At 43.2% G+C, this 16225-nt stretch overlaps 1 protein-coding gene across 7 annotated transcripts in view; it reads right to left on the minus strand.

The window, feature by feature from the left end:
* sdk2a (sidekick cell adhesion molecule 2a) overlaps positions 1 to 16225 on the minus strand; it is an 82109-nt gene that overhangs the window by 26216 nt on the left and 39668 nt on the right. For 5 of the 7 annotated variants that reach the window (XM_067477952.1, XM_067477955.1, XM_067477956.1 and 2 more), the window contains exons 2-11: positions 10513 to 10675; positions 8862 to 8968; positions 8437 to 8584; positions 6136 to 6269; positions 2684 to 2795; positions 2070 to 2260; positions 1746 to 1829; positions 1402 to 1596; positions 792 to 908; positions 359 to 526 (exon numbers count right to left, since the gene is read on the minus strand). In XM_067477952.1, coding sequence (XP_067334053.1) covers positions 359 to 526; positions 792 to 908; positions 1402 to 1596; positions 1746 to 1829; positions 2070 to 2260; positions 2684 to 2795; positions 6136 to 6269; positions 8437 to 8584; positions 8862 to 8968; positions 10513 to 10675 — 1419 coding nt within the window. The remainder of the gene's footprint in view (positions 1 to 358; positions 527 to 791; positions 909 to 1401; positions 1597 to 1745; positions 1830 to 2069; positions 2261 to 2683; positions 2796 to 6135; positions 6270 to 8436; positions 8585 to 8861; positions 8969 to 10512; positions 10676 to 16225) is intronic. The other 2 variants (XM_067477953.1, XM_067477958.1) reach the window with 2 other exon arrangements.

The following is a 16225-nucleotide window of genomic DNA, read 5'->3' on the forward strand; positions in this document are numbered from 1 at the left end:
TCATGAGCTTGCTGGACTTTGTATCTTTCACTCAATGTCTTTCTGAAACAGAGTGAATCATACAGTTTTGCCAATGGCTGAAGTATTTTGCAAGGCGTTCAAGGACTGATAATGAGAATTTATGCACAGAAAATGAGTCATTAGACTATATAGTTAGAATATCTTAACAGTGACTTGCAGGAAGCAGGTACTTAATGCATCAACGAGTTAAGAATTATGGATTAAAGCAAGGATGATTTTCCAGCGGTTAGGTTGATCCCATACAGTAGTTTCATGTTTTTCTCTGTGTGCTCAATCTAACAGAAAATTAAGAGAAAGAGTTTAGAGATGATGCAAGCGAAATAAATGCTCTGCTTACCCCAAACCACCAGCTCGGCTGAAGCCTCATCGATGCCCCTGGAGTTACTGGCCATGCAGGTGTAGGTACCAGCATCAGAGAGGTGGGAGGGACTGATTAGTAGGCTGCCTGACTCCAGCAGAGTGAACCTGGGCAGCTGGACTGAGCCACTGGCCAAGACACGTTCACCTGAAGAAAAAAGGTGGGAGAGATTGATGGTAGGGGATGTAGGACAGCCGAACAAATAGGGGGGTATTGATATATGGGTATTGAAGAAATGTCAGGGAAAACAAACAGGTGGAATAGAAATGCAGCAAAAATAAATAGGTAAAGCTTGTTTGGAGAAAATGCATATTCTGAGTCCTTTCCATACCGTAGCTGTCGTCTAACTTTGACAAATCCAAATGCAGCATAATGAACCCCCCTCAGAACCTCATGCTGTTAGCCCACGCACCTTTTTGCCAGGTGATGGCTGGCCGTGGGGCTCCTGAGGTCTCACAGTGCAGAATGACTGACATGCTGTCAATCACAGCGCTGTCAGAGGGGCCAGTGGTGATGTTAGGAGCAATACCTAACAGGGGAGGAGACAACCAGCCCCCCCCACACACACACACACGCACAAGAAAACACACATACAAACAAAATCAGGTAAGGCAGAGGTGATAATGAGAGACATAAACAGCTTTCAGCTTAATAAAGCAGACGGCAGCTGAGAACTTAATAGACTTGACAAAAAGGGCGGCTGTCAGATCTGATTCTCAGGGATAGCTCTGAGAATGTGACAAGGCGCCTCCATCTCTCTTGCTTCCCCTGCAAATTCTCTAATTCAAAAATAGCCAATAATTGCCCGAGCATCCAAGGTGACAAATCTGTCACTATGAAGAGATACAATATATAGATAGATGAGTGTAGGAGGCAAGACAGAGAGAGGGAGAAAAGAGGATTAGAATTGAGAACAGAGGAGAGGATTTAAGAATAAAAAGAGAGGGAACAGAGAGGGGAAGATGAGCAGAATTAAGCTGCAGACATGCAGATAGCTTTGGAGAATTTTCAAAGGGACATACTAGTAACAGCCAGGTAGGCGTTTGTCTGGATCTCTCCTGCAAGATTGCGGGCAAAGCACTGAAACATCCCAGTGTCGTCTGGCAGGAGACCGTTGATCTGTAGACTGCCTCCTACCAACACCCGATACCTGGGGATCTTCACCGGGCTGATGGGCACTGCATCTTTATACCACACTATCTCCGGCTGTGGTGTGCCTGCAGAGATACAAAAGGATTTATTTTTTCTCCTTGTCAACTGTGACCCTTCTGTGGGGAGGTTTTATTCTTTTTTTTTCATGCTTTTGTGCTCCTTCACACAAACACACACACACACACAAACACACAAAAGAAAAACAATCACTAACCTCGTGCCTGACAGGGTATGTCCACCACCTTCTCCATCTCTGCACTTATGTGACTAGGTGGCTCTTTTACAAACAGAGGATATTCTGGTTCAAAGAAGAAAAAGCACACAATCCTGCTCCATTAAAAACAACTCACAAATGCTTTTTATCTTGATTCTTCTCTGCTCTTAAGAGCATTTGCAACACTCTAACACCAGGCCAATTGCTGATACATAAAATGGCAACACCATATCAACAAAATCTGTCTGAATCTCTCTCAACATGCTGATGCAATATAAGTTAAGCTCAGCTGCTCTGCGCATGGTTGTGCTGTGGCTTATTTACCGAGGACATGCAGGAAGGCTCCAGCAGTGACCGAGGGGATGCTGCTACTGCGGAGTGATGCCTCACACTCGTAGTAGCCACTATCACTGACTGCAGGAAAACTGATCACCAGCCGACGGCCAAAATCTCGAATCCCTGTATTGACCACTACCCCATCTTTCCTCCAAGTAATACTCATTTTTACTAGGGGTCTGGAGGAGAAACAGATAAGAGAGAAAAAGAGTAAAAGTAAAAGTTGGTGAGCATAATGTTTAATACAAATTCATATTCTGTTTCAAGGTTATGGCGCACTGAGGGAGCAATGGACTACATCTGTCATTCTGATTAAGTCTTTGAATTGGAGATAATAGTCAAAATTCAGGACTGGGATTGCGCAAGACAGGGAGAACAGAGTGAAGCCTTGAATCAAAGGGAAGAATAAAGGAGAGGTACAAAATGCGAGATGAACAAAACACATTTCTATTATGTTCAAACAAAAGATTTCAAGATTCATTTAAATCACAAAATATCAGATGTCGTGGTGAGAGAAGGTGGAGGTGTGTTTCTAATGTGTGCATGTCTGTATTTGCATGTGTTTCTTCTCAGTATCCACAAGTGCCTGTGAGAACATTTACCTTGCATTGGCGACACATTCCATGATGGCTTCATTTCTCCCCACTGTTACACTTGTGTTCTTGGGAGGGATGATGATAGCGGGTGCGATGGGGTCTGCAGGTCCTCCCACATCTATCACACACACACACATATGTAGAAATGAATAGAAAAGTCTCAAACTTTCTGCAGACCTCACAAATTGCACATCAGCCTGCTCTAGTCAGCTGATCATGACTTGGTCCTTACATATATAATCAACTGGTAGCACCACCAGCATGCTATCACCCAACTATTAACAACCCCGTCTTTACTTTAGATCCTTTTCCTAGTGCACACAGCATTTCCTGAGCACGGTGTTAGCCCAGGTGTTAGAAGCCATTATGTAGCATAATTGAGACAAACACAAAAGGCGATTAAATGCAGCACCATCACTCACGGCCTTCACGGAGCCTCAAGCCAACCATCGATTCACTGCCCTCAATCAGTGATCTCTCTCTGAATCTGATCTCATTTTCCGCAACCTCCCTGGAGTACGCGTATGGACCTGTGCACTCGTATGTGTTTGTGAGAGTCATTGTGCGTTTATGTGTGCTGCAAGTGTGTACTGTGTGCATGCGTGTGCATTTGTGAATTTTTTTCAGAGCTATCTCCGACTAATAGGGTCCTTAATCAAGATTTTATCATATTTTTATTTTATGCCACCTCATTGTAAATCACACCATTTTTGTAGAAACTCAGCTGTGTAATGGCAAAGCTTCCTCTGCAAACACTGCCTGAATGTAGGAAGAGCGCTACTCATGGGTTATTGCTCTTTGGTTCTGCTCCCTCTTTTATTGCTTTACTCAAGACTCCAACTCTTCAGTCGGAGAGCTTGAAATCATTACTTCAATTGCAGGACAACTGTTTATAAACATGGTTCAATAGATCGAATAAAACTTTTAAAACGATTTTCCATGTGAAATAATGTTATTGTTGTGCTACTGAAGCATAGGTTCTTATTTATGTGATATACTTCAAGAGGCTGATGTATACGTTAAAATCAAGGCAAAGCATGGCTTGGAATGTTCAGTAGTCTATTCTACGATGTGTCAGATACAAAACAGATACAATACAACTAGCTCTATTTAAAAGTAGCACCTGAATCAGACACCATTAACACACATTATAATGTGCAGCTTCGAGCACAAATAGCAAGAAAGAAGAGAAAACTAAAATGAAGGTGCTGCTGACATTTTGCAGGCACCTCTAAAAAAAAATGCATTAAGCATTTCAAATTAAAACATCTGATCTCAAAGCCCACCTACATTAAACGCCTACTGAAAAGATAATTTCATATGACAGCGTAGAATGTTTAAATCAGCTAAGTGCTGGACCCTGAGCCCTCATTGTCACTAGATTTGGTAGACAAGAGAGGAAAACTGGGTGCTGGAAGTGAATAGTCTCTAAAGTTAGAAACCAGCAAAATCATGGTGGTAAAAGCATAATCTTGAGGGTATTATGAAGATTAGCATAGTGGCAACTAATCCATTCATGCCACATAGCTTGCTGTCATTTGATAACGAGAGTACAAAAGTGATCTGTTTATTTATTATGGAGATTTTCTATATGTATGTTTGAGACTAATGTTTTCCTCTATTAGGAGAAGTAAGAGAGGAACAATGAGCTTATTGGTCACTAAGGCCAAAAGATGGTAGTGGTATAATCAGCACAAAACAGAAATAAATTAAACTGCTGCTCGTGTGTGAAATTACCCCCTTTAAATAGAGCGGTTTATAGTGATGTTACACTTAAAGGTTTAAGGTTTTCTGAACATTTTTCTGATTTGTGCAAGTAATCAAGTTAAACGGGTTTGTTAAATTGAAGCTCAATTCCAGAAAATGTTCCCTGACACAACAAAACTGTATGCATTTGACTTGTCAAGGGCTTCATTTTATTTTCCAGAAGACATGATTTGTTCCTTGGCAGACACTAATTAATGTATTACACTCTCAGTGTTGAGAATACCCCAAGTGTGTAATCTTCTAATTAAATGGGAAAAGAAAACAACGCGGTGACCTGCATAGCAAATTCTTGCTACTTGTGTCACTACATTGTTTACATCCATCTGTGTCCAAAGACAATTGTAAACCCAAGTCAACTGTAGTGTTTCTCACACTCTGAAGAATAAACCAAAAAAATAAAAAATAAAAAAAGCGAAAATGTCTGCCCATTTGGAGAATTACCCAATGTCAGTTAGCTTATTCCTATTAAACGCAGCTCTGTCTCATTTGTATGCTCACTTTGGAACAGCACTTCATCTTACTGCATTTTTTTTTCTGCCTTTTCTTCCAAAAATTGCTTAAATGAACAAATGCAGCTGTGAACACATCATTGACTTTCAGATGCAAAATGCAGTTGCGTGATCCACAAGGTCAGATTCAGTGATATCTGGTCCCCCCAGATTGCTGTGTCATGCTTATTGAGCACTGATTTACAAACAAAGTATTAACAATGTGATGAGCAGATGCTGGAGTGAGCAGAAAGTTAATATTAAAAAATGAGAAGCTCCACAGCAAACAGCGTAAAATCCTTATACAGCAGTCAAGATCCCCCATCAGATAAAAAATACAAATCACAAGTCATCCGGTAATATCTTTTATCCAGGGTTATATTATACAGTACGTGGTCTAAAATATTGTAAACATTGTCTCCAGAGCCATTAAGCTAGAAAATTGATTTGTGGCTCCTTTAACTGGCTGGTTGCAGTCAACAGATTTTCTTTGAATGATATAAGTAACAGTAGGTGGAACAAATTGTGTGACAATTTAGTTTAAAAAAATAAAGATGACAGTACGTTGGGGACGAGGAACCAATGTTTGCATGAGCAATAGCAAGCTATTTGAAGCTGTGGACACGTTCTGTTAACAAGTAATAGGGAACTACTCGCTAGAAAATTAATGATTCCGCGTTCTCTAAGTTTCATTTGCATACATCAGCTTTTTGTGAGAAGATTTAAACTGAGGGTCCACCTTATGGACCTCTACATCCACCCATTCAAAGAGGTGCTGCTGGGGCTCCAACTCACAGCCCACATTATAAGTGCGTCACTGCTCGAGCCAGAAGTTAGAGGATTTCTGCAGAGTGAAGATGAAACAGCAGAAGAAAGTGATCTAATGAAAGGACTGGTCAGTAGAGGGCGCTATCTCTGTTTCTTTTTCACTGATCCACAACAGGTGGTTCAGTCTAACCCATTGTGTTCAATGACTGTATGTGTTCAGGTTAAGCTGAGAAAGAATCTTAGAAATAAAACTTTATTTTTTTAAAACTACATTTTCATCTGCAACTATTTGTTATTGCAAACTGCTGATGACACTCGAACACAATCTGTTGGTGAGTTGAGTTTTTCACTGAGTAGGAGGAGATGACTTCTTGCATTTGTGTACGTCCTCCTCCCTCTGTGTGTGTGCATGTGTGTGTTTTCACGTGTACTTACTCTCCACTGTGAGTGTGATAGGCTGACTGGTTTTGTTCTCTCCATTCTTGTCATTGACGGCCTGGGCGTAGTAACGTCCTGCATCAGGGGCCACCGTGGACAAAATGACCAGCGTGTTGTCCAGGGTGATGGCACTGAGTAAACATTCAAGCAGACATGCACACATTTGTTTAACTGCACACTTTAAAGGACACTTCATTAATAAGCATTCATTCTCATGACAACTTACGTCAACCTTATTTTCATCGTCAGAAGACGGCTTTAGTAGCTAACTCAAATTGGGGCCACCAATGTGACAGACAAACTGGTGTGCGTTCCAGAAATGTGTCCCCAAACACACACAGAGCCATGCGCATACAGACACATTCATATAACTAAACCACCGAATAGCTGTTTCTCACAGTCAATAAATTCTGAAGATAAGCTGACACACAGAAACACTTTCATCAACAACGTACAATGTTTTAAAGAAATGGTTCCCAACTCATCTGACTGTATTGTACTGTATACTGTACTGTTCCTGCAGTGCCTGAGTAGTAATAGAAAATTCATTTTTATTTTAACGAGTGTATAAACCCAGGGGGTTAACTAGGATGAGCTTACGAGATACTGTAGGCCAGTTGAAGATTTGTTCAGTTGCTTAGTTGACTTTGCATTTTAGCGAGGGAAAGTCTCAGTATATTCACACAAGTTAATTGGTCCTACAACAGCATGATGCTACTGATGTACTAATGACTCTATATCTTATTGTAAGATATAAGCCATAATCAAAGTCAGTTTTTCTGCAACCAGTCCCTATATTAGATAACATTAAAAGCATAAACAAAATGCTATATGCATGGGCATGTCTGTAATTTAACAACAACCAATCTGTTTCTTTAAATAACCTAAAGTCTCTGAAATGGATGATCTGTGGAGTATTTTTGTTTAAAGTGCCCTTTGTTGTTCCTCATTGGGTTGCAATTGCACAAAACATAAGGAAAATAATTGATTTATTTCGAAACTACACCGATCTACTAGCAAGGCTCGAATAATGCTGTGAGTGCTGTGGCTCAGCAGCCCTGAGGCTTGCTGAGTGTTAGTTAGTCTGATGGTCTCAAACATTCGAGAAGCGGCCCATTAAATGAGAACTGACGCTAAGCACGCACCCGGATTAGGCTATTCGTATCTGCCAGCATCTGCCTCATTGGTGCAGAATAAACAGACACACTCCTGGACAATTAGGAGCTGTGGCGCTCACAATATACACCTACACAAAGACACAAACACATATACACACACGCCTGTGAATATCAATGTGGCCTGACACAAAGCGAGCAAACAAGCGGTAAGTGCAGAGTGTCCTGTCAGTGCCTCTCATTGTCACAAAGCAAAGCTTCACCACTTCACTTCTGATAAGATTCAGCTGCATGGTAACCAGCTCTGGAATCGGTCAAACATTCATGGAAGGGGTTGAGATTTTTTCCTACAATTTCCCTCAGTGCTTATACTGCATTTTTGGCGCCCTGCAGGCAGAGGACACATGCGCCGACCCGTTCTTCAATCAAGAGCCTCCATCTCAGGGTAAAAGTCTTCATGTCAACTATAACATAATAGAGCTGACTGCTGAATAATAGATGAGGAGGTGGTTTCTGAGGACTTGTGTACTGCCTACCTCTATTTGTCTGGATGGCAAAAGTAATCTCAGGTGATTACAGTGACTCTTCTGGAAAACTGCATCTGAATAGAGACGAATCCAACAAAAAAATCAACCACACATGCACTCACATTTAGAGCACAGCCCATTCAGATTTATAGACACCCACAGAACTCCTACTGTGCGCATCTCTCCCAGATTTGCACATGTGCATACACACACCCACCTATACACAAATCCACCCAGAGGGAGCTCTGTCAGTCAAACATTTCATCAATTGAGGCCTTTTGTCCAATTTTGTCTAATTGGTTCCCCTGCTGCCTGCTCCGTCTCTACCCTTCAATCAATCTCCTTGCAAAGTCAATAAGGGCGATATAATAACCCGCTTTATCACTGAGAGGTGATTCAATGATGAACACAGGGCCTGTGCCAACATTTGTTCAACATTTTGATCAACCGTTCTGCTCAGCTTCACTCGCATCTGTATGTGCGCGGAGGGGGTTGGAGAAATTCTATGTTTTCTATTGAACTTGTTTTGAGTTGTCTGAAGTGAAAGACATCCTGTTCCAGCACGTCAACATTTACCAACAACTCATGTATCTGAGCACCTTCTAGGATGAACAAGTCACTCTGATAAAACCAAGCTGAGGTGAAGGTAAACTTACATACGGCTGCTGGAGGGAATCTTGCGTCCGTCTCTGAACCAGGTGATTTGTGGCCTGGGGAAGCTGTGTATACGAGGAGCGTGGATGAGAGCACCCTCACCCTGGGACACAGTTTGAGACCTTTCACCTTCCACAAAACCACCCATGTCTAACAGACATACAGAAAAGAGAGTGTAAGAAGAAGAGGCAAAGACAGTAAAAAATGTATGTTAGAAGAGACTTTTAGAAATGCACAGCAGCAACAAAGAAAATGAAAAAGCAGAATTGTCATTATTACCACCTTATGTACCTTCCCCAGGAGCTAAGCTCCTTTAACTCACAGTGACTCATCCACATGCTGTGCATGACAAGCCCTTCATAAAAAACAGTATCCTCCCCTTTACTCTGTCAAACCCGGAGATGTACAAAAAGAAACCAGCACTTACAGGCAACCTGCACTTCAGTACTGCACTGCATTATAGCACCCACACGGTTTCTCACAATGCAGCGGTAGTGGCCAGCGTGTGATCGGTCCAGCGACGGGATCAGGTACCTAATGAGCACACACAACACAAAGTGCCATTAGTCATCATCATCATGACAGACAGCGACATTTGTCATCTTGGCACTTTTATCCCACGCACTCAAGATGTTAAATTAATCAAGATGTTTCATTGGGCACCTGTAGCAGAGCTTAAATGGCATTCCACTTAGCCACGAGACACATATATTCTAAATTAAGAATAAAGGAGCAATCTGGGGGGGGGGGTGTGATGAAGTGCGATGTGGTGATACCAAACTAAACTAAGAAGCGAATAATTTTAAGGCAAAGAAGTTTGAGTTCCTGAGTGGCAGGACTGACAAAATCCCACTGTTATCCTGGGTCCTGGGCAGCCATAGCTCCATCGCTCCCCTGATGTGCATTCGTGTTAAATGGTGTGTGTGAAATGCTAGCTAGATAACCCCAGAGCTGAGTCCCTTTTAATTGGTTTGCTACAGCCACTTAGGAGTGTGTAGTCTGCCCCTGCCATGTTCCCTATGCACTGCAATTCGAGGTAGGGGGAGGTGGGGGGTCTGATTAAATGGATTCCAGTTCTTCTCTTTGATCAGGGCTGGTGAAGAATAACAAGCAGAGGGCTGGCCTGGAAGGCAGACCCAGAGACTAAGCCACGTGAGAGCACAGCCAAATGCTGAGGAAAGACAGTGAAAGAAAAAGGAGATGAGTGAGGGGGAGAAGAGAGGATGTGAAGGGGAGGGGGTCAGACAAGGAAAGGTTGGTGTGTGTGGGGAGGAGGGCTAACCAGTGATAGCAATCAGGCAATGCCACCTGAGAATGTCTGTCCATGTCTGTGGGTCTAGTCAGACTGTGAGTACAGAGTCCAGGAAACAGGGCTAGAATTAGATAGAAACTGACTTTCATTGTGACTGCAACTGTGAACACACAAGCAAGCACTGCTACACAAGCACGCAGCATATGTACAAAAGCGCTGAGCAGGCTGATGCATGTGTGCGCACGCACACACACACACACACACACACACAGCACCAATACTTTGTTAGCACAGGCTAAAGCATTCTTTTGCTACACTCAGTGCTGTTTGGGATTTTTTTTCAGCAGTGTGTTTAGAAGATGAAGTATGTAATAAAAAGTGTCCAGAAGAACTCCACGGTCAGTGAAACAGCATCCTAGTGCTGACAGAGCAAAGCAACACACCCACACTGTTCAATCTGATGAAAAATATGCATTGTGTGGTTTTGTGTTGTGCTGATGTATTTCAGTGAACAACAAGAGAGAAAAGAAGAGTTATCTGCTCACAACATCTGTAAATGTTGAATACAGTGTGAGATACAAGTCAGAATAAATTTGACAATCCCCTGAACACAAGATGTTATGTCGCAAGGGAGAGATGTAGCTGAATCAGTCCTGAATAAATACATAGAAATTAGTCTGTAATATGAATAAAAATTAGCAATGGAACGATTAGTTACAATTAAATGGCACTAAAATGTCCCCACGCAGTAAGCTAATTATAGTTGAATGGATCTAAAAAAAATTCTAATGGAATCGGTTTTGGCAGGCAAAGTTGCATTGATTACCTGTATTCCAAGGAGAAACGTGTGATTTCAGTCCCATTGTAGATCCATTTGAATTCTAGGGGCCAGCTGCCCTCAGCCATGCAGGTTAGGACCAGGCGGTTCCCCTCCAGGTGAACCTGGGTCTGAGGAGGATCCATCTTAAAATAAGGTGGGACATCATCTACTAGAGAGAGAGGAAGAGACAAGGGAGGCAATGAGAGTGACACAAAAACGACATAAGGTAACAAAGAAACAAGGAAAAAGCAAGAAAGAGAAGCAGCTAAAAGGGGTAGTTGGTAAAAAAAAAGGCAGTGATTCAGTGATGCAGTAACCCCTGTGAGCAGACTCACAACACTATTCCAGCAATTCACCGGAAATGAGGACCCAGAACAAGCTATTTCCATTTTTCTTCTGCTTTGATTGCAAACTTGAAGGTCAACAGAAAAGGCTGCCAAAAAGCACATGGAATAAGTTGGTGGTGCAAAAGCAGCTTACTCTTTCATTTCAAATTGAAATGTGCTGGCAAAGAGGTAGAGGAGCAATTTGTGCAGCAGAAGAAGTGTAAATGAACACTTCCATACCTCTAGATCACTAAAAGAGGATGGGGCAAGAGACAGCAGGGGGGACTGGGAGAGAGGAGGGAAGAGGGAGTAGACAGAAAGTAGATGGAAAAAAATACAATGATGATCGTGCACACAAAAAGAATACAAGGAAGTGCGAGCGAGAAACTAGGAAGCTATGGGTGTTGAGGTGGTAGAGGCTGCTTTAAAAAACACAAAGTTTCCCAGCCTTAAACCTCTTCTCTGACAGGATGAGTTATGCTCTGCACCTCCCTTCATTTATCTTTATAGTTCCCTAATGCAGCCAGATTATACAGACCCCATCCGCAACGCTGCACACGGCCAGTGCAGCCACAGAAACCCTTTAAGGTGATACGCAAGGTCCAGGGCTGAGCTTGGAGACAAAGTGCTTTCATTTGAGCTGATGAAAAAGGCATGATCAGACCTATTGATCCGTCTGCCTCACCAGCCACAGGCGACACTGAGCCGATTGCACCAGTGTTTGTGGCGGGCTAATTAAAGTCTGTATTAATAGTTTCTGTAAGCCGCCAAGGCCTGAAGCGCGCCTGATTCTAGGTCTACCATACTAGCTGACTCACTCTCATGGCTGATTACTGGAGCACCTCTGATCTCTCTCCACACCCATACACAAGTTCACAACCAAGATTTATGGCGGTAAATGCAGATGATGGTGTGGTGGAACTGGGTGAATGTAAGGGCAGCCTTGCAGAGCGGGAGAGGGGATACAGAAAATTCAACCTGATTGAAACTGTAAATAAACGAATGACTGTGCACCGCTGTGTTTCACGCAAGCGGTCATGCATGCGCTGTGAACATACACACAAACACAGATAACAGGACACATATATACACAGCAGCCAGCACAATAACATTCAAATGCTGCAGCTTAGTTTCCTTTCTATCACGAACAAACACACCACTCACTAAACACGGCAAACAAACAGTCATCCCACTGCTTTCTGTTTCCAAAACTAGTCCTTACATTTTTCCCATTTGGTAACAATGCTCCGCTACCTGGCTAATCTCTTCTTTCTACCATCCTTGCATGAACTTTTCCAAAACAAACACTGTCAAACCCAACAAGCCCTTGAAACTGATCCCTGTCTGAGCCCAAATGGGCTCCCCAAGCACTAGCTCTTGGAGTGGTGGCTTTGCTGTAATTCCATCCACTAGTAAATGCATTCGTTCTTGACACACACACACACACACACACACACAGAATACACACAGAAAACACTAAAACATTCACAACAAATGCACACAGGCAACACCCAACCACTTCCAGCTGGTCTAGGGGCCTGTTGGCTACATGCACTTAGCCATGTGGCTCCATCAACATGCCGCCATTAGAGACCTGCACATGCCAAAGCCAGGCTCACACATCGATTGTCTGAGGCAAGGAATATGCATAATACCCGGTTACTGATGTGAAATCTGTGGAACAGGGAATTGAGTGCACTGTAATCACCACTGTGGCTACCCGATTTAGTGCCATGCATGCGCTCACATTTGTGGCTGCCTCAAATGACCCATTCATTTAAGCACTGATTTTTGAATCCCCGAACACTGGCTATCTGTGCCATTTGTGACCAATTTCACATTTAGAGTGTATATTTTCAGAGGCAAACCCAGCTAGAGAGAGAGGTTTCCAGTTCCAAGTTACTAAATCCAAGAAAGCTTCCTGCATCTTCCATGTAAGACACAACTACACAACTACAAATAGACAACTTCTCCTGGAGACTCTAAATTACGACTGACAGAGTTTCTACTGCTATAGGAAGATAGGACCCATTCCTCTGCACACTAGACTCTAGAAGAGCTTCTAACAGAACTGCTTGTCTGACCCCCATTGTCCTTATCTTTGTCATCACTTTTATTTTGATGTTCACAGAGAACTAGTGAGGTCAAACACTGCTGATACATGTTTGTGTCTGTGCTAAACATCACCTCTGTGGTGATAGTGGCCAGATTATTTTTTAAGTGAGTTTTCTCTGTTTTCTTAGTGTGTGTGCGCGCGTGCCACTGTTGACCTATGAATTTAGGCAATATCTCCAACTTTTTTCACATGCAGATGTGAACTTGTGTGTGCAGATGTTAGCATGCACATCTGAATGTTCACAAACCTTTGTTGACATACACACCATCTAAAGTAGCCATGGCACCCTGTGACTGCAAATTAGTGTGCCATGTGTCAGTTCGATGCGTTTGCCTCCTCTGTGGAAACATCATCACTTATCTTAATCATATATGTCTCAAAGGTCATCTCCTTTTACAGCTGCATATACACACATATCTGAAGATACACAAACGCAAGTTACAAAGCAATTATGTCGCACTCACTCGTTGGCTTGGATGATATGTGTCTGTGGCTAACTGACTACGTTGTGCCAAGGTGTGACGACGGGATAAAAGGGAGGGATAAAATCATGAGCACAGGCCAGGAAGACTCCATTCCAGTAACAAATAAAGGGACAGTGGTAGCAAGGGCAGTGCCTGGCTGCAAGCTTCGAATCCAGATGGAAAACTAGAGAGGATTCCTTCTGGACAAGGAATTCTTGCAGCTCTATGCACAGAGATAAAAGCCGATCAAAGCGGGTCAGCAGATCTGGGGAAGACCAATAACTGGTATAGGAAAGACCAGGAGGGCTTTAATGTGGCTGCTGTGCAGAGCAGCTGCCCCCAACAGTCAAGCTGCACCCCCACGGCCCATTCACCACAGATATAAAAACACCTTATTCCAACCTGACAGCTGAGGTTGAATGGTGGCATGGCTCCAGCAGAGTCCCCTGCTGCATACACAGAATTTTAATGGCTGTGAGACAAAGACCACAGGCACTGGGGCAGCTTTATAAACCAAGGCCCCTTGTGCTTCCTATTGCACCATGCTGGCATGCAATCACACCGACGGTGTTCACATTCGGCTTTTGTCCCGTATTCTTTTCCTTGCGTATTTTATGCCTCACCTCCTTACCCCCGCTCCAGTCCAGCAGCAGGGAGCTCTTCTTGGCCGCTATTTTAATCCTGAGGCAGATGTGCTTGTAGCCACATTTGAGCTGGCACTTGACACACCTGTATCGCTGAGATGCAGTGATAAACTGCCAGCTGAAACACTTGGACGAGGTCTATTCTCATTACTCTACCTTGGCACCTATTGCCTCTCTTTCTTTTCCAAGACAACAGATGCATACATGCTTATGCACAAAACTTGCCTGCTCCATCGACAACCTCTCGGTCACCTCACAGGGCATTATGTCATCTAGGAAAATTTACAACTGACGTTTAGCTCTCCAATTGGCTTTTAACATATCTCTGATGGGGGTTACGCAACAGTCATGGCAGTGACCTTGGCCCATTAATGGATTGGTGAAAGTCTGTCGGTTGGAGGCTTGGTAGATGGAGTGGGGGGGGCATTAAAAACATCTTAAATGCTGATGCTGAACACTCACATGTGCTAGGTCGTGCTACAAGTCATTTGTTGCTCTTTCTGTTTTGGCAAAGATGTTTGGGCCTGTACATAAAGCTCTTTTAACTAATTCATAAACACAGACACAAACACCCACAAATATTCACACGTCTCCCCTGTGAAAACACATCCATACCTGAAGGTCAGACTGATCTGTCACTCTGTCACAAGCTGCTGTCACCGTGACAACAGGCACCCTACAGATTTACACTCCATCACTTAGGTGAGTCAGAAAGCATGCAGTCATGAAAGGAATGGAAAGAAAGGGAGCCGACAATGAGACAGAGACCAAGACAAGAGTGATGGCAAAACAGGTGGTGAGGGAAATGTTGGGCTTAATGATAAAAACAAAGAGATTGAAAAGTAATGTTGATGTAGAGTGAGCCGAGAGACTAAGGGGAAAGAACGAGAAATGAAAAGAGAGAGGGGGGTGTCCTCCAACTGTAGGCAGCAAGGTGAAGCAACCCATTACAGCAGAAGCCAAACAAGCAGGCCAAGACTAAAAGATAGTGAGGGGGAGACATAGACTGTTCATTTAGAGAAATGGCCTATGGCTCAGGATCTGCATGCTGCCTCCCATCTTTTCAGCCCCTAAATGCGAGTTTGCATCCTATTCTGCACTCTGAGTGAGAGTGGTAACCACTGTATGTTGTGGCAATATAAACTTTACGGCCCAAGGGACATGCTTTTAACATCTTATACAGTCATGCTCAATGCTCAGAGGAAGAGACGAAGTAAGAATATGGATTTTCATGTTTTTCTTTTTTTTTTTTTGATCATGCGTCTGCTTTGATGTAGCAGAAAAAGTCCTCAGGTCGCTGCAGATGAAATACTGCCTCCATCCCAGCTGTATTTAGCGAATTGCCGCAGGTTAATTGATGTGTAATTGATGTGATTAATTGAGGTGTAATGTACCACAGTGACGTGTCTGGGATCCCACTTGCTGCAGGGCCTGTATGTGTGTGTGTGTGTTTAGATGAGCCTGTGTGTCTATCTGATGCTACAGCAACACAATTAGAAGCAGTAGCATCCAGCCAACAAATGGAGATTTAATTAGGAGTGGAGACGGAGCGGGAGGCCACTCAATGGGCAGTAGATTGAATTATCTGGACACTTCAGCAGGCAGCACAGACAAATTCACAGTCACACACATACTCAAACACACACACACCCTTTCTGTTTGGAATTCTTCCCTGTTTGCCTCATTGCTCCTCTTAGTGCCTTCCTCTACCTCTCTGCTATGCTCTGCCTGTCTCAAACTATCTTTGTGCTTTTGATTCCTTCCTCTTTTCCCCCTCTCATCGTAGCTTTCTCTTTTCTTCCCTCTTTTCACCACCACAATAACAGTTTCCTCCCTGTGTGTAGTGGCAGTCTCTCTTACTTGCCGGCCTTGATCTCTCCCAATACAGTAGTTTTCATACTCTTTTCTCCCTGCCCTTTCATCAGTTGTCATTCCTCTCCTGCACTTTCTCATTGCATCTCTTCCTTTTGAGCTCTCTGTCGAGATGTCTCTCCATCATTTTCTGTCTCTCTGCATCACTCCTTTTTCTCTATCACCATCCATCCTCTCACCCTGCTCTCTGCTTCTTTTAAGCAGTCTGTTTCTGAGTCACTAGCAGTGTATTGTATGGTGTACCGAGGGACGTGTCTGTGATATCCAGGAGCCTAATTAGCAAGTCCAGCTCCTGGC

This window comes from Channa argus, chromosome 15 (genome assembly GCF_033026475.1).
Source record: "Channa argus isolate prfri chromosome 15, Channa argus male v1.0, whole genome shotgun sequence".
NCBI lineage: Eukaryota > Metazoa > Chordata > Actinopteri > Anabantiformes > Channidae > Channa > Channa argus.